The 17,573-nt window shown below is 42.4% G+C and overlaps 1 protein-coding gene across 6 annotated transcripts in view; it reads right to left on the reverse strand.

Moving 5' to 3' along the window:
• Nucleotides 1-17,573, reverse strand: part of DOCK10 (dedicator of cytokinesis 10) — a 274,133-nt gene that overhangs the window by 4,605 nt on the left and 251,955 nt on the right. For all 6 annotated transcript variants that reach the window (XM_063648413.1, XM_054477379.2, XM_063648412.1 and 3 more), the window contains 6 exons: nt 17,380-17,493; nt 8,473-8,619; nt 5,205-5,415; nt 3,454-3,644; nt 852-952; nt 521-659 (listed from right to left, as the gene is read on the reverse strand). In XM_063648413.1, coding sequence (XP_063504483.1) covers nt 521-659; nt 852-952; nt 3,454-3,644; nt 5,205-5,415; nt 8,473-8,619; nt 17,380-17,493 — 903 coding nt within the window. The remainder of the gene's footprint in view (nt 1-520; nt 660-851; nt 953-3,453; nt 3,645-5,204; nt 5,416-8,472; nt 8,620-17,379; nt 17,494-17,573) is intronic.

Consider the following 17,573-nt stretch of genomic DNA (forward strand, 5'->3'; position numbering starts at 1 on the left):
TGCTTGTGGGGTGGGTGGTTAAGTTTTATCTGAATTCTGCACATCTGCAGGAGGCCCAGCCTCCGTAAAGGCAGTCTTGGTGGTAAATAGCCATGACTAGTCTTGGGGCTCATTGTGAGTATAGTGCAGAGACCCCCTCAACTGTGGACTCCACATCATGGCCTCGGGGTTGTGAGGTCCTCAACCAGGGATGGTGGAAGGTGGCAGCAAACCCTCATGGGAATGTCACCCAGTGTTTCTCAGCATTTAATAGGACTCACATAGTCCAGAAAACCAAGGGTTCATGTGGACTGTGGAAAGTATCTAGGTTCTCATAATCTTTTTCTATAGATTTTCCCCCAGCCTGACCTCTGCTTTGGGGCACGAGGTTGTGTGCATGGGAGAGAGAACAGATCAGCAACATGGTGCTGATGCAGTGATTTCTGCAGCAAGAAAAGGGCCTCTTTCCTGTCCTTCTGGCATTGGGAGTGAAAGGGACTTTCTGTCCACTGATAGCGCGTGTGCACCAAGGAGCGCTCACCTGCTCATTCATGATTGTGGAGAGTTCGCTGAGCATGTCCTTGTAGTGGGATCTCAGTTCTTCCTGGTACTCCAGCTGGTCCTCTTTGATGAGGCGCTCGTTCACGTCAAGGGCCTGCCCACATGCATCTGCAAATTGCCTTTAGCGACAACATTAAACAAATTAAAAACCAGCCCTCGGAAGTGGCATTGAGCTCAGTGACTGTGAGTCAGTTCAGCTGCTGATGGACTCTGCCACCTCAGTGAGTTTTGGTGTGATGGATTCTTGGGGGATTGAGGACTTCCTGTCTGAGGAAGTTCAAGGAAGAACATCCCAACAAGGAGAAGCTTACCTGAAGATCTCCTTCAAAAGCTTTACTTGGTTGTCAGGATACTTCTTTGCATTGGTTTCTTCAAGAAAAGCTCGTGCATAGGCCATTGGCCCAGCGTTAACCTGATGAGAAGAAAATTGATGAAGGATGATCTACCTTCTGCAAGGAGCCTTTTCCACAGCTGGAAGGAGTAGCAACTGTGCACCAATGGTGTGGTACCCCAATCTCACACCCTGCCTTCTAGTCCACTCATTTGTATACCTGACTTAGCTGCTGTCCTCCAACTTGTCAATAAAGCATGAGTCTGGGCTCTACCTTTCACTAACAAACTTCCCAAACTTCAGTCCTTTGCCAACCCCTTCACATTTTTTTGTGCCATATCTGTACATTGCTTAAACTGCTATTTTTTTCTTTGTTTTTTTTCTTTGTTAGAGACAGGGTCCCACCCTGTTGCCCAGGCTAGAGTGCAGTGGCATGATCACTGCAGCTTCAAACTATTGGGCTCAAGTAATCCTCTCACCTCAGCCTCTCAAGTAGCTGGGACTACAGGTGTTTGCTACCATGCCTGGCTAATTTTTTAAAGAAGGTTTTTGTAGAGACGGGGGAAGTGGGGGCGGTCTCACTACATTGTCCCGGCTAGTCTGGAACTCTTGGCCTCAAGCAATCCATCTGCCTCGGCCTCCCAAAGTGCTGGGATTACACGCATGAACCACCCACCAAATCTGCTGTTTTCTTAACAGCTTTTAAAACTAGACTCACTTCTATTAACTCCAATATATTTATTTAAATTGAACATTTGTGAAATCAAATGTTTGAAGTGCTAGTTTTTTTTTTCTATTAACACTCAAATAAACACATACTATTATGAAGGGATAATCCACAGTGGTAGTGGTGTGGGCACTGCCCTAGAATCACTGTTTCACTGGGTTCCATTTGATGGTCTGGCTTAGATTCTGGCTCAAGGAGGCATTTATCAGATTTGCTGAATGAATGCACAGTGCTGGGTTCAATTCATGCTCATGCACATGGAGGGCCTCACTTGTGCAGGAGTCCATATCCCTTAGTGCATAGAAGCTTTTAATGTGGCTGTCAGGCTTGGGAAGGAAAAAGGTAAAATAAGAAGGAAGCTGACTTCAGGGGCCTGTGACCAGCAGGCATGGCCAGTGTGGCAGATGCAGTCACTGGTACTAGGTGTACCATCTTTTGCTTCTCCAGATCCAATCTCCACTTCCCTCCACTCAGCTGTGTGCCTAGGGAAGTCATCCTGTATGGGATAGGACAATGGCTCTCTTGCTTTCTGGCCTTCTCAGCCCATGGGGAACACAGACAAGGGAGGTAGGGAAGGGGAGAGTGTGGTCAGTAGCATTAATTTTTTCTTTGGCTTTTTTTTTTTTTTTTTTTTTTTGAGATGGAGTCTTGCTTTGTCACCCAGGCTGGAGTGCAATGGCATGATCTCAGCTCACTGCAACCTCTACCTCCCAGGTTCAAGCAATTATCCTGCCTCAGCCTCCCAAGTAGCTGGGATTACAGGTGTGTGCCACCACACCTGGCTAATTTTTGTATTTTTAGTAGAGGTGGGGTTTCACCATGTTGGCCAGGCTGGTCTCGAACTCTTGACCTCAAGTGATCCATCCACCTCAGCCTCCCAAAGTGCTGGGATTACAGGTGTGAGCCACTGCGTCTGGCCTTCTTTGGCTTTTAGGCTCCAATATAGCTGTGCAGGGTGCCACTACTGATCTTCCTTTATTTTAAAATTTAATACTTTATTCCTTACAAATACTTAGCATCAATTTATTAATATAATAAATAAAAATTAATGCCTTATTCCTGAGTTACTTGGGGCTCCCTTTAATTTTGTGCCCAAGGTGAGTGCCTTACTCACCTCACCTGCCTGGCCCTGGTCAGAGTACTAAGCCCCAGAGCTTCCTCCTTGCAGAAGCCTCCCTATCGCTAGCTGAAGCCACTCCTGTCGACTTGTCTGTCATCAGATGGACCTCTCAGCTCCCCTGTCTGCTTCCACTAACTCTCCTCTCCTTGCATCTTCAGGTCTAGGGTGGTCACACCGCCTGAGTGCTGCCAGTCCCTGTGCCAGCCTTTTCTGGCTTTCCCAAATGCTGCACACACTTTTGGGAACAGTTTATTTACTCTATCCTCCTCAATCACTCACTGAGCATGCCATCTGCTTCCTGTCACAACTCTGCCAGACAGATAAACATGCATGCACCTTTTATGAACTAGTAATCATTCTTTTTTGGATTTGTTTCAAAACAATTTTTTAAGGCTCTTAATGACAGATATGTACAAGAATGTGGTGTTTCTTCATTAGTTAATTCATTTGTTAGTATACAGATATAGAACACAGTTATCCATAGAAGATGGGATAGCAAGGTGGAGGAAGAATACATTTTATTTCAGCTAAACTTAAGAAAGGTCTATCTACAGGTGTTGAGTAACATCAATGCACATTGACAACTAGAAGCCATTTTAAAGACCCAGATAAAGGTGTTCTATTCTCACGAACAGAAAAATGTTTCTTATATTCTTTGTAAACAAAGTTCCCAGGGCATTTTACACCTGGTTTCATTGGCCATGTGCATCTCAGCCTTGGGCAATGCTTACTCACCTTCACGCTGACACTTCCTTGCAGTTTGAGCTGCAGTCTGATCATGTCCACTTCTTCCATTGTGCAAAGCTGATTAAGCTCAAAAACCTTCTTGGACATCTCATCAATCGCCACTTCAATTGGGTTCAGTTCTGTGCTTGATTGGCTAATGACTTGTATTCTCTTCTTCACGTAGGGGAACAGGTGACTCGCTGTACAAAAGCCATACAAAGGGATTTCAAGGTTGAGGATTAGTGAAGAGTCAAGGGTTTCCCTGAAGGACCAGACGATCATGTATCATTTCACGGCACATGGCACCTTCCATTCTGCATGCTTTTAATGCCTGGGAGTTACTTTTTCTGCTAGGTGCCATCCTGTCTAATACCTCTTAGCTTTTGCCCAAGCTCCTTTGACCTGTGTGCTCTTCTACCTTCACTGCTAACAGGCCCTCATTGTCAGGGCTGTTTTAGGCCTTTAGAATTTTTTTCTTTTTTCTTTCTTTTTTTTTTTTAGATGAGTCTCGCTCTGTCGCCCAGGCTGGAGTGCAGTGGCACGATCTCAGCTCAATGCAATCTCCACCTTCTGGGTTCAAGTGATTCTCCTGCCTCAGCCTCCCAAGTAGCTGGGACTACAGGTGCATGCCACCATGCTCAGCTAATTTTTGTATTTTTAGTAGAGACGGGGTTTCACCATGTTGGCCAGGATGGTCTTGATCTCTTGACCTCATGATCCGCCCACCTCCACCTCCCAACGTGCTGGGATTATAGGCGTGAGCCACCGCACCAGCCAGCCTTTAGAATTTCTAAACACTGAAAAGATTAAAGCTTCCACAGCAACTTGTAATTCAGATAAAAACTACACTAACCCACAATACAGAATGCCTAAATATATACCAAATAGTATATATTGATACAGCTTTGTTGTGGCTTTTTTATTTCAAAAGTTTTGGATACATTTACTGAAGGCAGACGCTTGTCACAGTTTAGACATCAGTGCTACTGATAGGCTGTAGCCTAATCCAGGATGGCCCAGCTCTCAAAGCGAGTTACTGATCATTTCCTCCAGAATGCCCTTGCTTACTTTCCCTGCAGCCAGCCTTAGGAGCCCCCACTGGGTCACTGGGTACTCTTGTTTCATTTCTCCTGCTCTGCTCACCTGAAATTCTTGCCTTACTTGGCTCTTTCTCCTACCAGACTGTGAGCACCTTGAGGGCAAGAATCATGTTTCATTTGCATTGCCAGTACCCAGAACAGTGCCCAGCCCCTAGCAGGGCCTCATTAAATGTGTGTTGAGGAAATGAAAGGATGACTAGCTCACAGCATAGATCTAGAGAGCACATGGAGGGATATTGGAGACTGACATCTGCATTCATTTTACAGATGAAGAATCTGAATCCCAGACTGGTTTAGAATCTTGCCCCAAAGCACACGATGAGAGCTGTTAACCCTGAAGCAATTGAAGGTAGACTCAGAGAGGAAAGTTCAGAGTGCCTTGTGCCTTTCCCAAGGCACTGACCCCATGACCCTTCACACTTACAACTTTAAGGGAACAGGTATGCAAAGCAACTCTTTTGACAATTTCTCCTCTGGTTGGCTTCTGTTAATAGAGAATAAAGAGATGGAAATCTCTTCTTGGCAAACATTTCCCAGTTGGCACATGTTGAGTACTTCTCTGCAGGACTGAAATAACTCTTGATTCCTACTGATCCAGCCCTATAAAGGGGCCTGTGCTGGAATAGGTGCCACACGTGTGGCCCGGCTGCCTGCACCTACTTGTCAGGATCGTCCGCCGCTTGCACTGCTCCGCCACTCCACCGTGCTTCTTGCCCGAAAGCGTGAAGGGCGTCTCGAAGACAAAGCGGTTGATGTTGTGGTGCATTTCGAAATCTGTCTTCCGGTCTTCAATTTCCTTTTCCTCAAAGAATGGCGTGACATAGGTCACCTGGATGTAGGCATATTTGGGGTCCAAATCCTTGGGGTTTACCTGTGTTAACAGATTATGGGCAAAGTGAGTGGTGTGCCCTGGAGTGCTCCTGAAAGCAGGAAGCTCCCATTCCCTCAGCTTTCATCCAGAGGAGGCTGTGCCTCTCCCCTTGGAGAAAAATGGGCAGTCACATCATTTCAGAGCTGGGCAGGATCACAGACAGAGTAAAGGCTGGACTGCAGCTGAGCAGCCAGGTCTGTAGGGGTGGAATTGGAGCCAGCACACCAAGTAGCTGAGGCTCTTCCAGACGTGCCTGGCTGTGGCATGTTATTTAGTCTTTTATTTTCTCTCTTCTCTGTAATGAATGTTCAATCACCTTTGTCTGGAATGCAAACTTCTTTTATTTTTCATTTTATTTATATTATTATTATTATTTTTTGAGACACGGTCTTGCCCTGTCTCCTAGGCTGGAGTGCAGTGGCATGATCTCGGCTCACTACAACCTCCGCCTCCTGGGTTCAAGTGATTTTCCTGCCTCAGCTTCTCTAGTAGCTGAGATTACAGGCATGTGCCACCACGCCTAGCTAATTTTTGTAGTTTTAGTAGAGAGAGGGTTATGCTCTGTTGGCCAGGCTGGTCTCAAACTCCTGGCCTCAAAAGATCTGTCCTCTTGGCCTCCCAAAGTGCTGGGATTACAGCCATGGGCCACTGCACCCAGCCCTAGAATGCAAGCTTCTTGAGAGTAATTCAAATGAAAACTTTTAAAAAATATCTTTTGGTCCCTCTATGATTTTACCCATGTATCTAGACTGAGGCCACTGGCTTTGGGCTTGTGCCGAGGAGGGAGGTTCCTTGTTTAATTTAGCAGATTAGCTAATGAGCCTATTACATGATTGCAAAATTTTATAGTTTTAATATCAGGTTCCTTCTCTTATCTGTAACAAGTCATCCCATGCATCTTTTTTTTTTTAAACAAAGGGCTTGGGTGAGTGAGTTTGACAAATAGCAAGGAAGACAGGCTGGGGGTACTAAGAAAATCCAGGAAATTGCACCTGCTCTCCTTTGGAGTTGGAAGAGATGGAGTTCTCAGCTTCTTTTCTAATGAAACCTCAAAGAATTTTAAAACTTCTCCCAATTTTCTCCATCTGTCTACCCATCCACTGCCTATCCAGTCCCAGAGATTTGAGGGACCTCCTGAATTTACTTGTAATGCTACTACTAATTACACTGTAAGGTGGGTATAATTGTAACCATTTTACATCAAAAATAGAGGTTTAGAGTGACCAGCTAATTTCTCTAAGATCGTCAGCTGATAAGTGGTGGGATGGTGGAATGAAGACTCAGTTGTTCTGATATCAAATTTGGCATTTTCTCATCCCCCCATGCTGCCCCAGGAACTCTGAGTATACTTTCTACTTACGAGAGCCACTAATACATTAGTTCCAGCTGCCTGCCTTTCTGGGGAAGGTGACTATAGCCATCAAGCTAAGAAGGAGAATGATGAACACATTCACAAAAATTTCTGCCCAGACTCAAGGATTTCATGCCCAGATGCCTCCAAACTTGAGCTTGTAAAAGAGGACAGAAAAAAAAAAAGACCTCTTCTGTAGCCCAATAGAACTGTATGCCATTGGGCACAAACCATCTTTTCCAGCTCCATCTTCTGCCACACTCTTCTATCCAACCTGTATTTCAAAGACCTGCCATTCTCTAAACATATCTCCCTTTTTCATTCCTCCCCATCATTGCATGTGCTGGGCTTCTCAGCATGCCCTTTGCTTCTAGAAAACTAACTCAAACATCATCCCTTCTATGTAAGGCTGCCCAACTAAGAATGAGCTGTTAAGGGAGGTCCTTGCCCTGAGCTTTCCTTGTACAACTTGGACTTTGACTCTCTGGTGATACTTTACTGTAATCTATTTAATTGGCTGTTTGCACAGGTCCTTCTCTTCTTAGCCCCATGTGAACTGTGAGCTCCAGAAGGAAGAGACCCTGTGTGCTTCATCTCTCAGTTCTGGGCTTGGCATTCAGTAGGCATTTGGTAGAGGTTGGCTAACTGAACAACAGTGTGTAAGAAGATGCTGAGTAATCTAAAAGAAGAGGTAAGTATTTGCTTTCTGGAGCCAAGAGGAGGGTAACTGAATGTTCAAAGGTTAATGTAATGTAACTGGCAAGTCTGCCTCTATTATAGGGGACAGCTTTCAAAACTGGTATGGCCTAGTGTGATGGTTAATATTAAATGTCAACCTGACTGGATTGAAGGATGCAAAGTATTGTTCCTGGGTATGTCCGTGAGGGTATCGCTAAAGGAGATTAACATTTGAGTCAGTGAACTGGGAGAGGCAGACCCGCCCTCAATCTGGGTGGGCACCATCAAATCAGCTGCCAGTACAGCTAGGATAAAAAGCAGGCAGAGGAATGTGGAAGGACTAGACTGGCTAAGTCTCTGACCTCCATCTTTCTCCTGTGCTGGATGCTTCCTGCCTTCTAACATCAGACTCCAAGTTCTTCAGCTTTTGGACTCTTGGACTTACACCAGTGATGTGCCAGGGGCTCTCGGGCCTTCAGCCACAGATTGAAGGCTGCACTGTCAACTTCCCTACTTTTGATGTTTTGGGACACAAAACTGGTTTCCTTGCTCCTCAGCTTGCAGACGGCCTATTGTGGGACTTCACCCTGTGATCGTGTGAGTCAATACTCCTTAATAAACTCCCTTTCATATATACATCTATTCTATTAGTCCTGTTCCTCTAGAGAACCCTGACTAATATGCCTAGGAAGACTTCCTTAACTGAATAAATATTTTCAACTTGCTGTTTTTTCCAATTCCACCACTGAGCCCAATTACTTTCAGGCTTTGATTGCTATTCAAATGCAAATAACCAATGGAGACGTAGAGAATTTACTAAGCTCTTTTTAAAAGTTACCCAAATAAACACATATAATGTTTTTGACCCTCCTCCCCTTAAATTACCAACCAACAGGCAAACAAGCAAAACATTTAAAATAGTTTTTGTAGTTTACTTTGCATCGTCAGGCAGAAAATGAAAACTTAATGTAGTTAAAGAATAAAAAAGTCAATTCTTAGCACTTGCATGAATACTGATTTTCCTCTACCTTGTTGGAATCCTGGATTATCTTCACGTTGTCTGCTCCAAATTTATCTGCATAGAGCTTGAGTAATCTTTGGGAAATCTCAGACAGACCTGTCAGCTTAGGCTCTTTATAAATATACTCTTTACCTTCTTCTTCTTCAAAAAAGCCCTGTGGAACATAATGAACCACCAATTTTATTAAAGAATGCTAATCATAAATCAAAAGCAAAACGAAAAGGCATTTACTTAAAAAACATATACAGTTTTTGGTTGTCATCCAATCCATTGGTTAACACCCTATAAAATTCAAAATTGGAGAAGAAAACACAGTGAAGAAAATAAAATGTCATCTTATAATCAGACATTAATGTAAATATTTCCTAGCCAGGCCAAAGAAACTCATGAAATATCTTACAGATATTATTTTCTCTATTTGTAGAACTCAATGGTACTTGCATATATTTTGGGGGAAGAATGCCCTCTTGTGGCAGCTTGGGGTAGAACACGAAATATGGAACAATTTTTGGCAGCATTCAAAGAGCAGTCAGTATCATTTTTAATAAGGTCTTCTATAAGTCTTTGAAACTAACATAGGAAATGGTGTATGGCATTTAAAGCTATTTAAATGGGCTGGCATGCATGCCACATAATCTTAGATGAAAAATCACCACACTTTATGTAGATGTCGTAACAGAAATTACATATGTTATGCTCCCAAGTACTGCTATTTAAAAAATAACTTTACATCAACATGACTTCAGGGACCTCCTAAAACTTACCTATATGTAACTTAATCATGCAATTCACCTTACTAAGAGATCTTTTACATTCTTGAAAAGGAAGACATTATAGGATTAAAAATAGCAACCATATCATCATTTTTATTCCACAAGAGCAAGTAGGTTTTAGCCTCTATTAATTTATTTGTCTGGTTTGAAGCAGGGGGAAGGGAAGATTCTATTAGCTGAAGATAACTAAGTGAAGCAATCTTTATAATTCCTTCTCTTTGAAGAGACACAGAAGCATATTTCCTGTGGAATACATGTGGCCTCAGAATACTAGATGAAGTTCGGAGTTAAGAACCCAAAGATATCTGGTTTCTTTTTTTTTTTTTTTTTTTTTTGGCAGAGTCTTGCTCTGTTGCCCAGGCTGGAGTGCAGAGGTGTGACCTTGGCTCACTGCAACCTCCGCCTCCTGGGTTCAAGCGATTCTCCTGCTTCGGCCTCCCAAGTAGCTGGGGCTACAGATGTGTGCCACCACGCCTGGCTAATTTTTGTATTTTTAATTGAGATGGGGTTTCGCCATGTTGGCCAGGCTGGTCTCGAACTCTTGACCTCAGATGATCCACCCACCTCGGCCTCCTAAAGTGCTGGGATTACAGGCTATATCTGGTTTCTTCTGATTGTAGAGCTGACCCATAAGGAAATGACTTTTGAGGTCTGGATGAAGACGCTGGACGTCAAAAGGAAACTTAGCCATATTAAAAAACCATTTTTGACTATTTAAAAATATTAATTATATGTTTAAAAAAATAGGCAAAGTGTTCCAGCGCTATTATTTTTTCATAGTTAATGTGAGACAATCTAAGAATATTGATTAAACTCACATCTGTATGATGCTTTATACTTCAAAAGCACTTTCATACATGTAAATGGGATCATCTTTAACAGGGTGATTTGTATTCTAAGCGGGCTGTAGCTGTACCTTTGCAGAAGCCAATGAACAAGGTCTACTCCATAGCGAAATTCTTGCCAATCAGGTAATCGCCTGCTTCCTTGCACATCTCCCTAATTGACTTTGGGCTTTCTAAAGGCAGGAAGTGTGTCTTCAACATTGCATGCCCAGTGTTTAGCACAATGCCTGGTCTTTAGGAGGAGGTCACTCTATTTGTTGAACAAGCAGATGAATGAAAGAGTTCTTAAAGGGCACACATCTTAAAAAGGCGTATGTGTACCAGGCATAACTGGAAAATAGTCCATGGCTTTAAATAAAGATGTTTTTATTGAACAATTTCTTCGAGAAATGTTCAAGACAAAATACAAGTAATTATAAGTGCCTTGACCCCAAACTGCTACAAAGTGTCATATGATGTTGAAAGCATGAAAAGCAGCTCCTGTCATTCCTGTAGACTTTGCAGGGGTAGTGAGGTCTGACTCCACTCCCACATGACTTCCAGCCTGCTATGTTTTTTTTCTGTTGCTGTCTTTGTGGAGTTTTGTCTGATTCAAGGTCAGGAGCTAGTGGCTACAATTGACAGACTGACACATCAGAGAAATAAGGCTTCTGAAGCCTTCAGGCGGAATCCTCATGGGGCTAAAGCTGAAGCAACATTTGCAACTTCAATTTCAAGGAGAAAAATCTCTAAGGTTCAGGAAAAGATTTTTTCTTTTTCACCATAGTGTGAAAACTAGCACAAAGACACATTTTCACTGTAAAATTTTTCCCCTGACAAATTTCTGAATCTAGAGTGAGCAAAAAATGAGTGGTGGGAGGCAGGTAAAAATTGCCATCATCGGCCGGGTGTGGTGGCTCACGCTTGTAATCCTAGCACTTTGGGAGTCCGAGGCGGGCGGATCACAAGGTACAAGAAATCAAGACCATCCTGGCCAACACAGTGAAACCCCGTCTCTACTAAAAATACAAAAATTAGCTGGGCATGGTGACACACGCCTGTAGTCCCAGCTACTCAGGAGGCTGAGGCAGGAGAATCGCTTGAATCCAGGAGGCGGAGGTTGCAGTGAGCCAAGTTCGAGCCACTGCACTCCAGCCTGGGTGACACAGTGAGACCCCGTGTAAAAAAAAAAAAAAAAAATGTCATCATCATGACCTTTGCGGCCTTGTTCATAACCTGTGACTTTCTTTCATCCCTCCTCCTTGGGCTGTGGGATGGGAAAATTCAGACTCAGCGACCTACTTACTGGGAGGCTGTAAGGACAGTGCTTGGTAAACAGATGGCCTTTGGTGAATGCTAGCTATGTTGAGGATGGTTATGATCATGACACTGGTGGTGATGACAACAATGATGAAAAAACTCTGTATCTATAAAGCAATTTGAGTTCTGGCTTTTATGCAGCTTAATTCAGTTTTCAGTGCTTGAAAATACATACTTTCAGCTTCTCTTGCCTAGGCAACAGAGTTTTTCTTATTATAAAAGGTCTATTGAAACTCATTTCAATATTTTGGTAAGTGATCAATTGGTGATTGGAACGTTTTTCTAAAGAGCTTGGAAATGTAAACCTGTTTTGCAAAATGAGTAAGAAGGAGATAGAGGAGCAGAATAAAGCATTTAATCTGCTGTCCACTGGGGTTTCTGTAAAGAGTTTTGAAGCCAGACAAATGGCAGCTCTGAAAATGCTTGGAATGCATGCTTACCTTATAGCCTGGGAAACTATCAAAGCAAAGCCCACTGAGCTACAGACACCATCTGAAGGGAGGCTTCAATTTCAGCTCTGTCTATGATATAAATGATTTACAAACAGGGACACAGAGTGACGAAAACCAGGGTCAGTTTCTCTTTTGCTTTAGCCCCAAGGTTATAAGCTGACTGCATTTCAAGGCAATGGGAAATGTGATCTCTGCACTTCCCTTGCTAGTTTGATTTTTAAAATGTCATTTTGCAGTGCAATAAACACCTTCATCTGCTCTGGTCAAGAAAGAACACACACTAGTTAAACAAGGACTGCATGAATTATGAAACTTTAAGGCAATACATTATGGTAAAAATGTACTTCAATAAACTGACAACTAAAAGCATTGACTCCTTCCCAGATGCTTTTGCAGGTACTTCAGAATCTTGCAGTGCCCCTGGATCATCACTGTGTTGTCAAATATAAGGGCCCCTGGTATTATATTAGACTCATTCAAAGTTCACAAAGAGAAGAATGTATTTGAGGAGGAATCTAGTATACAAAAGACAGGCCAGAAAATGTCAATACTAGGCTAAATGCTAAGAGAAGAGAAGCTACATGAATGAATTTCTTTGCATTCATGTAGCTTCTCTTAGCATATAAATCTGAACTCAATTATGACGTTTAATTATACAGTATAGATATGTGGCCTAGATCAGCGGCTTTCCTATAGGTAGAGAGCTATATCATGTCCCAAAGTGGAGATGGTGGTTTTCCACTCTACACCCGCACCTTCCCTCCTCCCCAGAACTCCTTTTTTTATTAAGATCCTGAGATGCAAGTACACCCATATAGGCATGATTGCAAATTATGGAATCTATGGCCTTTAGTGGATAGACTAAAATTCTCCCAGGTCTTTTACTTAATTAATTCCAGGGGCATCTGATATTTTAAGTTATGTAATGGGTATTCACTTGCTTTCATGTTAAATACCAGGGCCTAAGGACTTCATTGATTATAGTTGATGTTTGCTCACTGCTGCTGTTTCATTACTATAGAAATCAATACCTCAGGGACACTTTGGAGGACACTTTGTATAGGCTGCAATATGTCAAATTTCCATATTGATGCTGATGCCGGGTGTTGCATTAGACAATTCATGTTGTGCAAGACTTGCATTTTTTTAAAGTTCCTGCTATGAACGATCAGTTTTAAACTTGTTTTCTAGTGTCTGGCTCATTACAGACACAATTAGTATTAAATACCTCAGCCAAAACTATAAAATGAGAGCAGTGGTCTGCATGGGACACTAAAAAAATGTACCCAAAGGCCTTTGTGCAGGCAAAGGGCCTATTGCATATCATATTTCCATAATCTTTTTAACATCATTGCAAGACACGTCAACTTGGATACTAAAAGGTAAGTTTTACAGGGACATAAAGCACCATTATGAATAAGAAATTATTTCTGACCATGGAGATTATGCTAATCAAGTAGTCAAGATTTTATCTTAAATCTTTGGAACCTTCATTCTGTACACGTTCGCGGGAATGTTCAAGTCTACTTGGTATTTATTTATCATGGAGTGTGAAGTGATGTGTGCTGTCTGCTCCTGTTGAATCCCATAGTTCTCACTCTCCATGTGGTGTCTTGAGACAGGCATTTGAATCTCATCTGAGCAATGATGAATGAGGCTCTAATTTGCTGCTTATCAGGACGACCTCCATTAGTTCTCCTTGTTAAAGGCAGCTGGGTTTGAGCTTATGGAGTGTCATGCTTAGGCAGGTTCTCAGTCAGAGGATTTAACAAAACACTTTGCCTTTTAAGCTCAGATTGGAATTTTTTTTTTTTTTTTTTTGAGAGAGAGTCTTGCTCTGTCCCCCAGGCTGGAGTGCAGTGGCACGATCTTGGCTCACTGCAAGCTCCGCCTCCCGGGTTCACGCCATTCTCCTGCCTCAGCCTCCCGAGTAGCTGGGATTACAGGCGCTCGCCACCACGTCCTGCTAATTTTTTGTATTTTTAGTAGAGACAGGGTTTCACTGTGTTAGCCAGGATGGTCTTGATCTCCTGACCTTGTGATCTGCCCACCTTGGCCTCCCAAAGTGCTGGGATTACAGGTGTGAGCCACCGCACCCAGCCTTGGAATTTTTTATAAAGACAAGTGAGAGTACTGCAGCATTAAAAAAAAAATCAGGTGTAAAATCAGCACACTTTACTGAGAAGTCTGAAAGAAGAATAAAGTTAGGTCATTTGCAAGGGCTCCCCCCAATACTTCCCCACTGCCCCCCTCAGTCTATTTAGTACAGGAATTTTCAAGTATTCTTTTAGTAGGTGAGTTAAGGGCCCATAATCCCAAATTTATAAATGAACATAGAAAATGCTGGTATGGTATGAATGTGGGAAGGAATTTAAAGAATTACAAAAAAGTATGTACTGGTCAGACAAGTAGGGCTGAATATGGACAATGTGTGGATATTAAATGTTTTCTCTTTCCAGCTTAACTGACAATAATTATGTTGAACCATATAAAGTTGCCATTTTTGTACATAAAAAAGTGGTTGAATATAGGCTATTTCATATGACTCAAAATAATATGAAGAAAATCCTTTGTCATAGAGCTCGGGGTACTGACAGTTTATTTTGGACATGGCTTGTTCTCCAAATTTCTTACCTTGCTCCTTTCTCCATCTCTGGAGACTTACCCAGACATATTGGGTAAAGATTTATTCCCTGGTTCATCTTTTATGTTTGGAATTAGTCCCATCACCTCTGAGAATGCTTAGAGCTCACCACCATAGACCCCCATCACTCTAAGACACTCACTCCTTCAGAAAAAACACAGTTTTTTCAATATCTTGGGAGGTGCTCACCAATAGCCATCACTCCAACTTCCAAAATTCTGACCATTTTGGTCTCCTTAATAAGCTGCAGCTCATAGTGGCCTGAAATAAGTAGACGATCTACAATACCAAGTCTATGCTACATATATTTAAGATACGTGGTACCCATACTTATCTCTCTGTGTGTTTGTGTATGTAAGGCTTTCAGACTACATCTACCTTTAGGCAGAAAGATAGCATGTATGAAAAACAAAGGATACATTTTTGTAATTCAGATAACTGGCATAAACACAACTTGGTTAAAGAAATGCAGGATGACTCCAAAAATGAATGAAAGCAGGATTATCTCACCCTTTGTACCAAATGTTGATTTGCAAAAAAAGGTTAAGGTTCAGTTAAAACCATACAGAGGGAAGTGTGAGGGGTGTTAGAGCATGCAAATGGAGAGCGAGAGTGAGTGAGAACTTACCACAGCCTGGAACAATCAAGACCGAAAGAAGAAAAGAGTAAACATCTGCATTAAAAACTATTTGAAAAGCAGTGTGATTCACTTCTACCTGCTTTAGAGCCCGTATCTCATATATTGGTTGCAGAAACCATCTGGTAGGCAATCCTGTTTTCATGATCAGGTTATTAATGGAGTTTTTTACTTTTTCATTGGAAGGAATGCCTGAGGTTTTATAGAGTCATGTCTTGGTGACCCAAAAGCACATCTTTTGTGCTACTTCTGTGCTGCTCAGCTAGCCTGTGGCCATCTCCCTTGAAACTCTGTTTTTCCCTTTCAATTCTGCTCCCACATCCCCTTCCCAACTCATAGCATTTTCTGCCATTTTTCTTGCTGTCTCACCAATGTCACAAATTGTATATTTTCTTCATGGCTTCCAAAATGGCTCCAAAATGCCATTTCCTCTTCTCTCTCTTCCTCTTCTGAAGGTTCCCACACTTCTCTCTCTCCCAATCTATGTTCTCACTTCAGATAGTTCAGATTCTTTTCCATGGACCCAGAAAATGTCTAAATTTGCTTTTTTTTGTATAGATTGTTTATGCAGATCCCCATTTTTCAGACCATTAGTTTCTCTGTCTCCACTCTCCTGATATTCCTGTGTCCTGAGAAAAATCCTGGTTGGATTAATTTGTTTATAATAAATGGCTACTTGGTGATACTTATCCTTTCCAGGTAGAAAGTATCTACCTTTATTAATTCAGAGGTTAGCTTTTTTTTTTTTGATGGAGTCTCGCTCTGTCGCCCAGTCTAGAGTGCAGTGGCACGATCTCGGCTCACTGCAAGCTCTTTCTCCTGGGTTCACGCCATTCTCTTGCCTCAGTCTCCTGAGCAGCTGGGACTACAGGCACCCACCACCACACCCAGCTAATTTTTTTGTATTTTTATTAGAGACGGGGTTTCACCATGTTAGCCAGGATGGTCTCGATCTCCTGACTTCGCGATCCGCCTGCCTCGGCCTCCCAGAATACTGGATTTCAGGCGTGAGCCATGGCGCCTGGCCCAGAGGTTAGTTTTTAAGCTGCCTTTGGTGAGCAGAGGAAAATATGTATTTTTCAAATGACTTCAATGGGGATTGACCTAGAATGAACATGCTGGCGTTGACTCCTTCAGCTGCAGCCTTAAGAACAAGAAGCTGAGGCTGGGCGTGGTGGCTCATGCCTGTAATCCCAGCATTTTGGAAGGCTGAGGTGGGTGGATCACGAGGTCAGGAGTTCAAGACCAGCCTGGCCAACATAATGAAACCCTGTCTCTACTAAAAAATACAAAAATTAGCTGGGCATTGTGGCACCTGCCTGTAATCCCAGCTACTCGGGAGGCTGAAGCAGGAGAATTGCTTGAACCGGGACCCAGGAGGCAGAGGTTGCAGTGAGCCGAGATCATGCCACTGCCCTGCACTCCAGCCTGGGCTACTGAGCGAGATGATGGGTTCAGGGGAGAGGAAGTGTGAGGTCTGAGAGCCACTGCCATTCTGAAAATAAAAGCATGGGATGTCTATCCACACAAGCAACAGTCTAAAATATGTCTGCTGAAATATAATAGTGTTATAAGCCTTCCTGAAAAGAAAATGAATGGTGCCTGGGTTTAGTCCATTGAAAATGTTGCTCAGAGACATTCATAATTAATATATAGTATGTTCACTTTCAGGCCAATACAGTGGCTCAGTAATATTTTCCATCTTCTTCATTGCTTATGCAGCAAACTGGGAAAAATAACTTTGAAATTACATTGACTTGCAATATAGGAAACAAAATAACCATCCGGTATTCTGTCTAGAAACAGTGGTAGTTTGAAAATAGGAGAAAAGAAATTGTGTAATAGTAAAATCAAGGGTTTGATATGGTGGAGCCCCTAGGAAGTCTCTTATTTCCTAGAATATTAGGAATGTTACTTCTTAAAACATGTTCAATTTAATTTTGCTTTAATATGTGACATAAACTTAGATATTTTAGGGTGAGCTGGAAAGAAGAGAATGTTGAAAAATAAGGGCCCTCTTTCTTCAAGAAGTTAGAAATCACTGTTAACTCAACCCATGGATTTCTTTGCTCACTTGTTTCCCAACTTTGTACATTCCTATGGACAAACATGTAGACCATCACATCCAGAGAAACACTCAAGTATAGTCAGACACACCCACACCTCTCCATTCACTGGCACACACAGATGTCTCATGAAGAATGAAAGACAACATTCAACTGCTCAGCAGAATTTATGGGCCATGTTATTTCTGGTGAACTTACCTGCCCATAAAATGCCACACGATAGTAGCGACCAAACAGCCGCTTCTCCGAATTCACCACCTCTGCCACTTTCAGATATGACCGATGAATGTCGTAGTAGAGATCTGACAATTTCTGAAACCATTAAGTGAAAGAGTTTCATGAAGATGATGCTGACATACAAATAGGGAGTTTTTAATTTTGAAAACTGTAAG

This window comes from Pongo pygmaeus, chromosome 11 (assembly GCF_028885625.2).
Source record: "Pongo pygmaeus isolate AG05252 chromosome 11, NHGRI_mPonPyg2-v2.0_pri, whole genome shotgun sequence".
Lineage (NCBI taxonomy): Eukaryota > Metazoa > Chordata > Mammalia > Primates > Hominidae > Pongo > Pongo pygmaeus.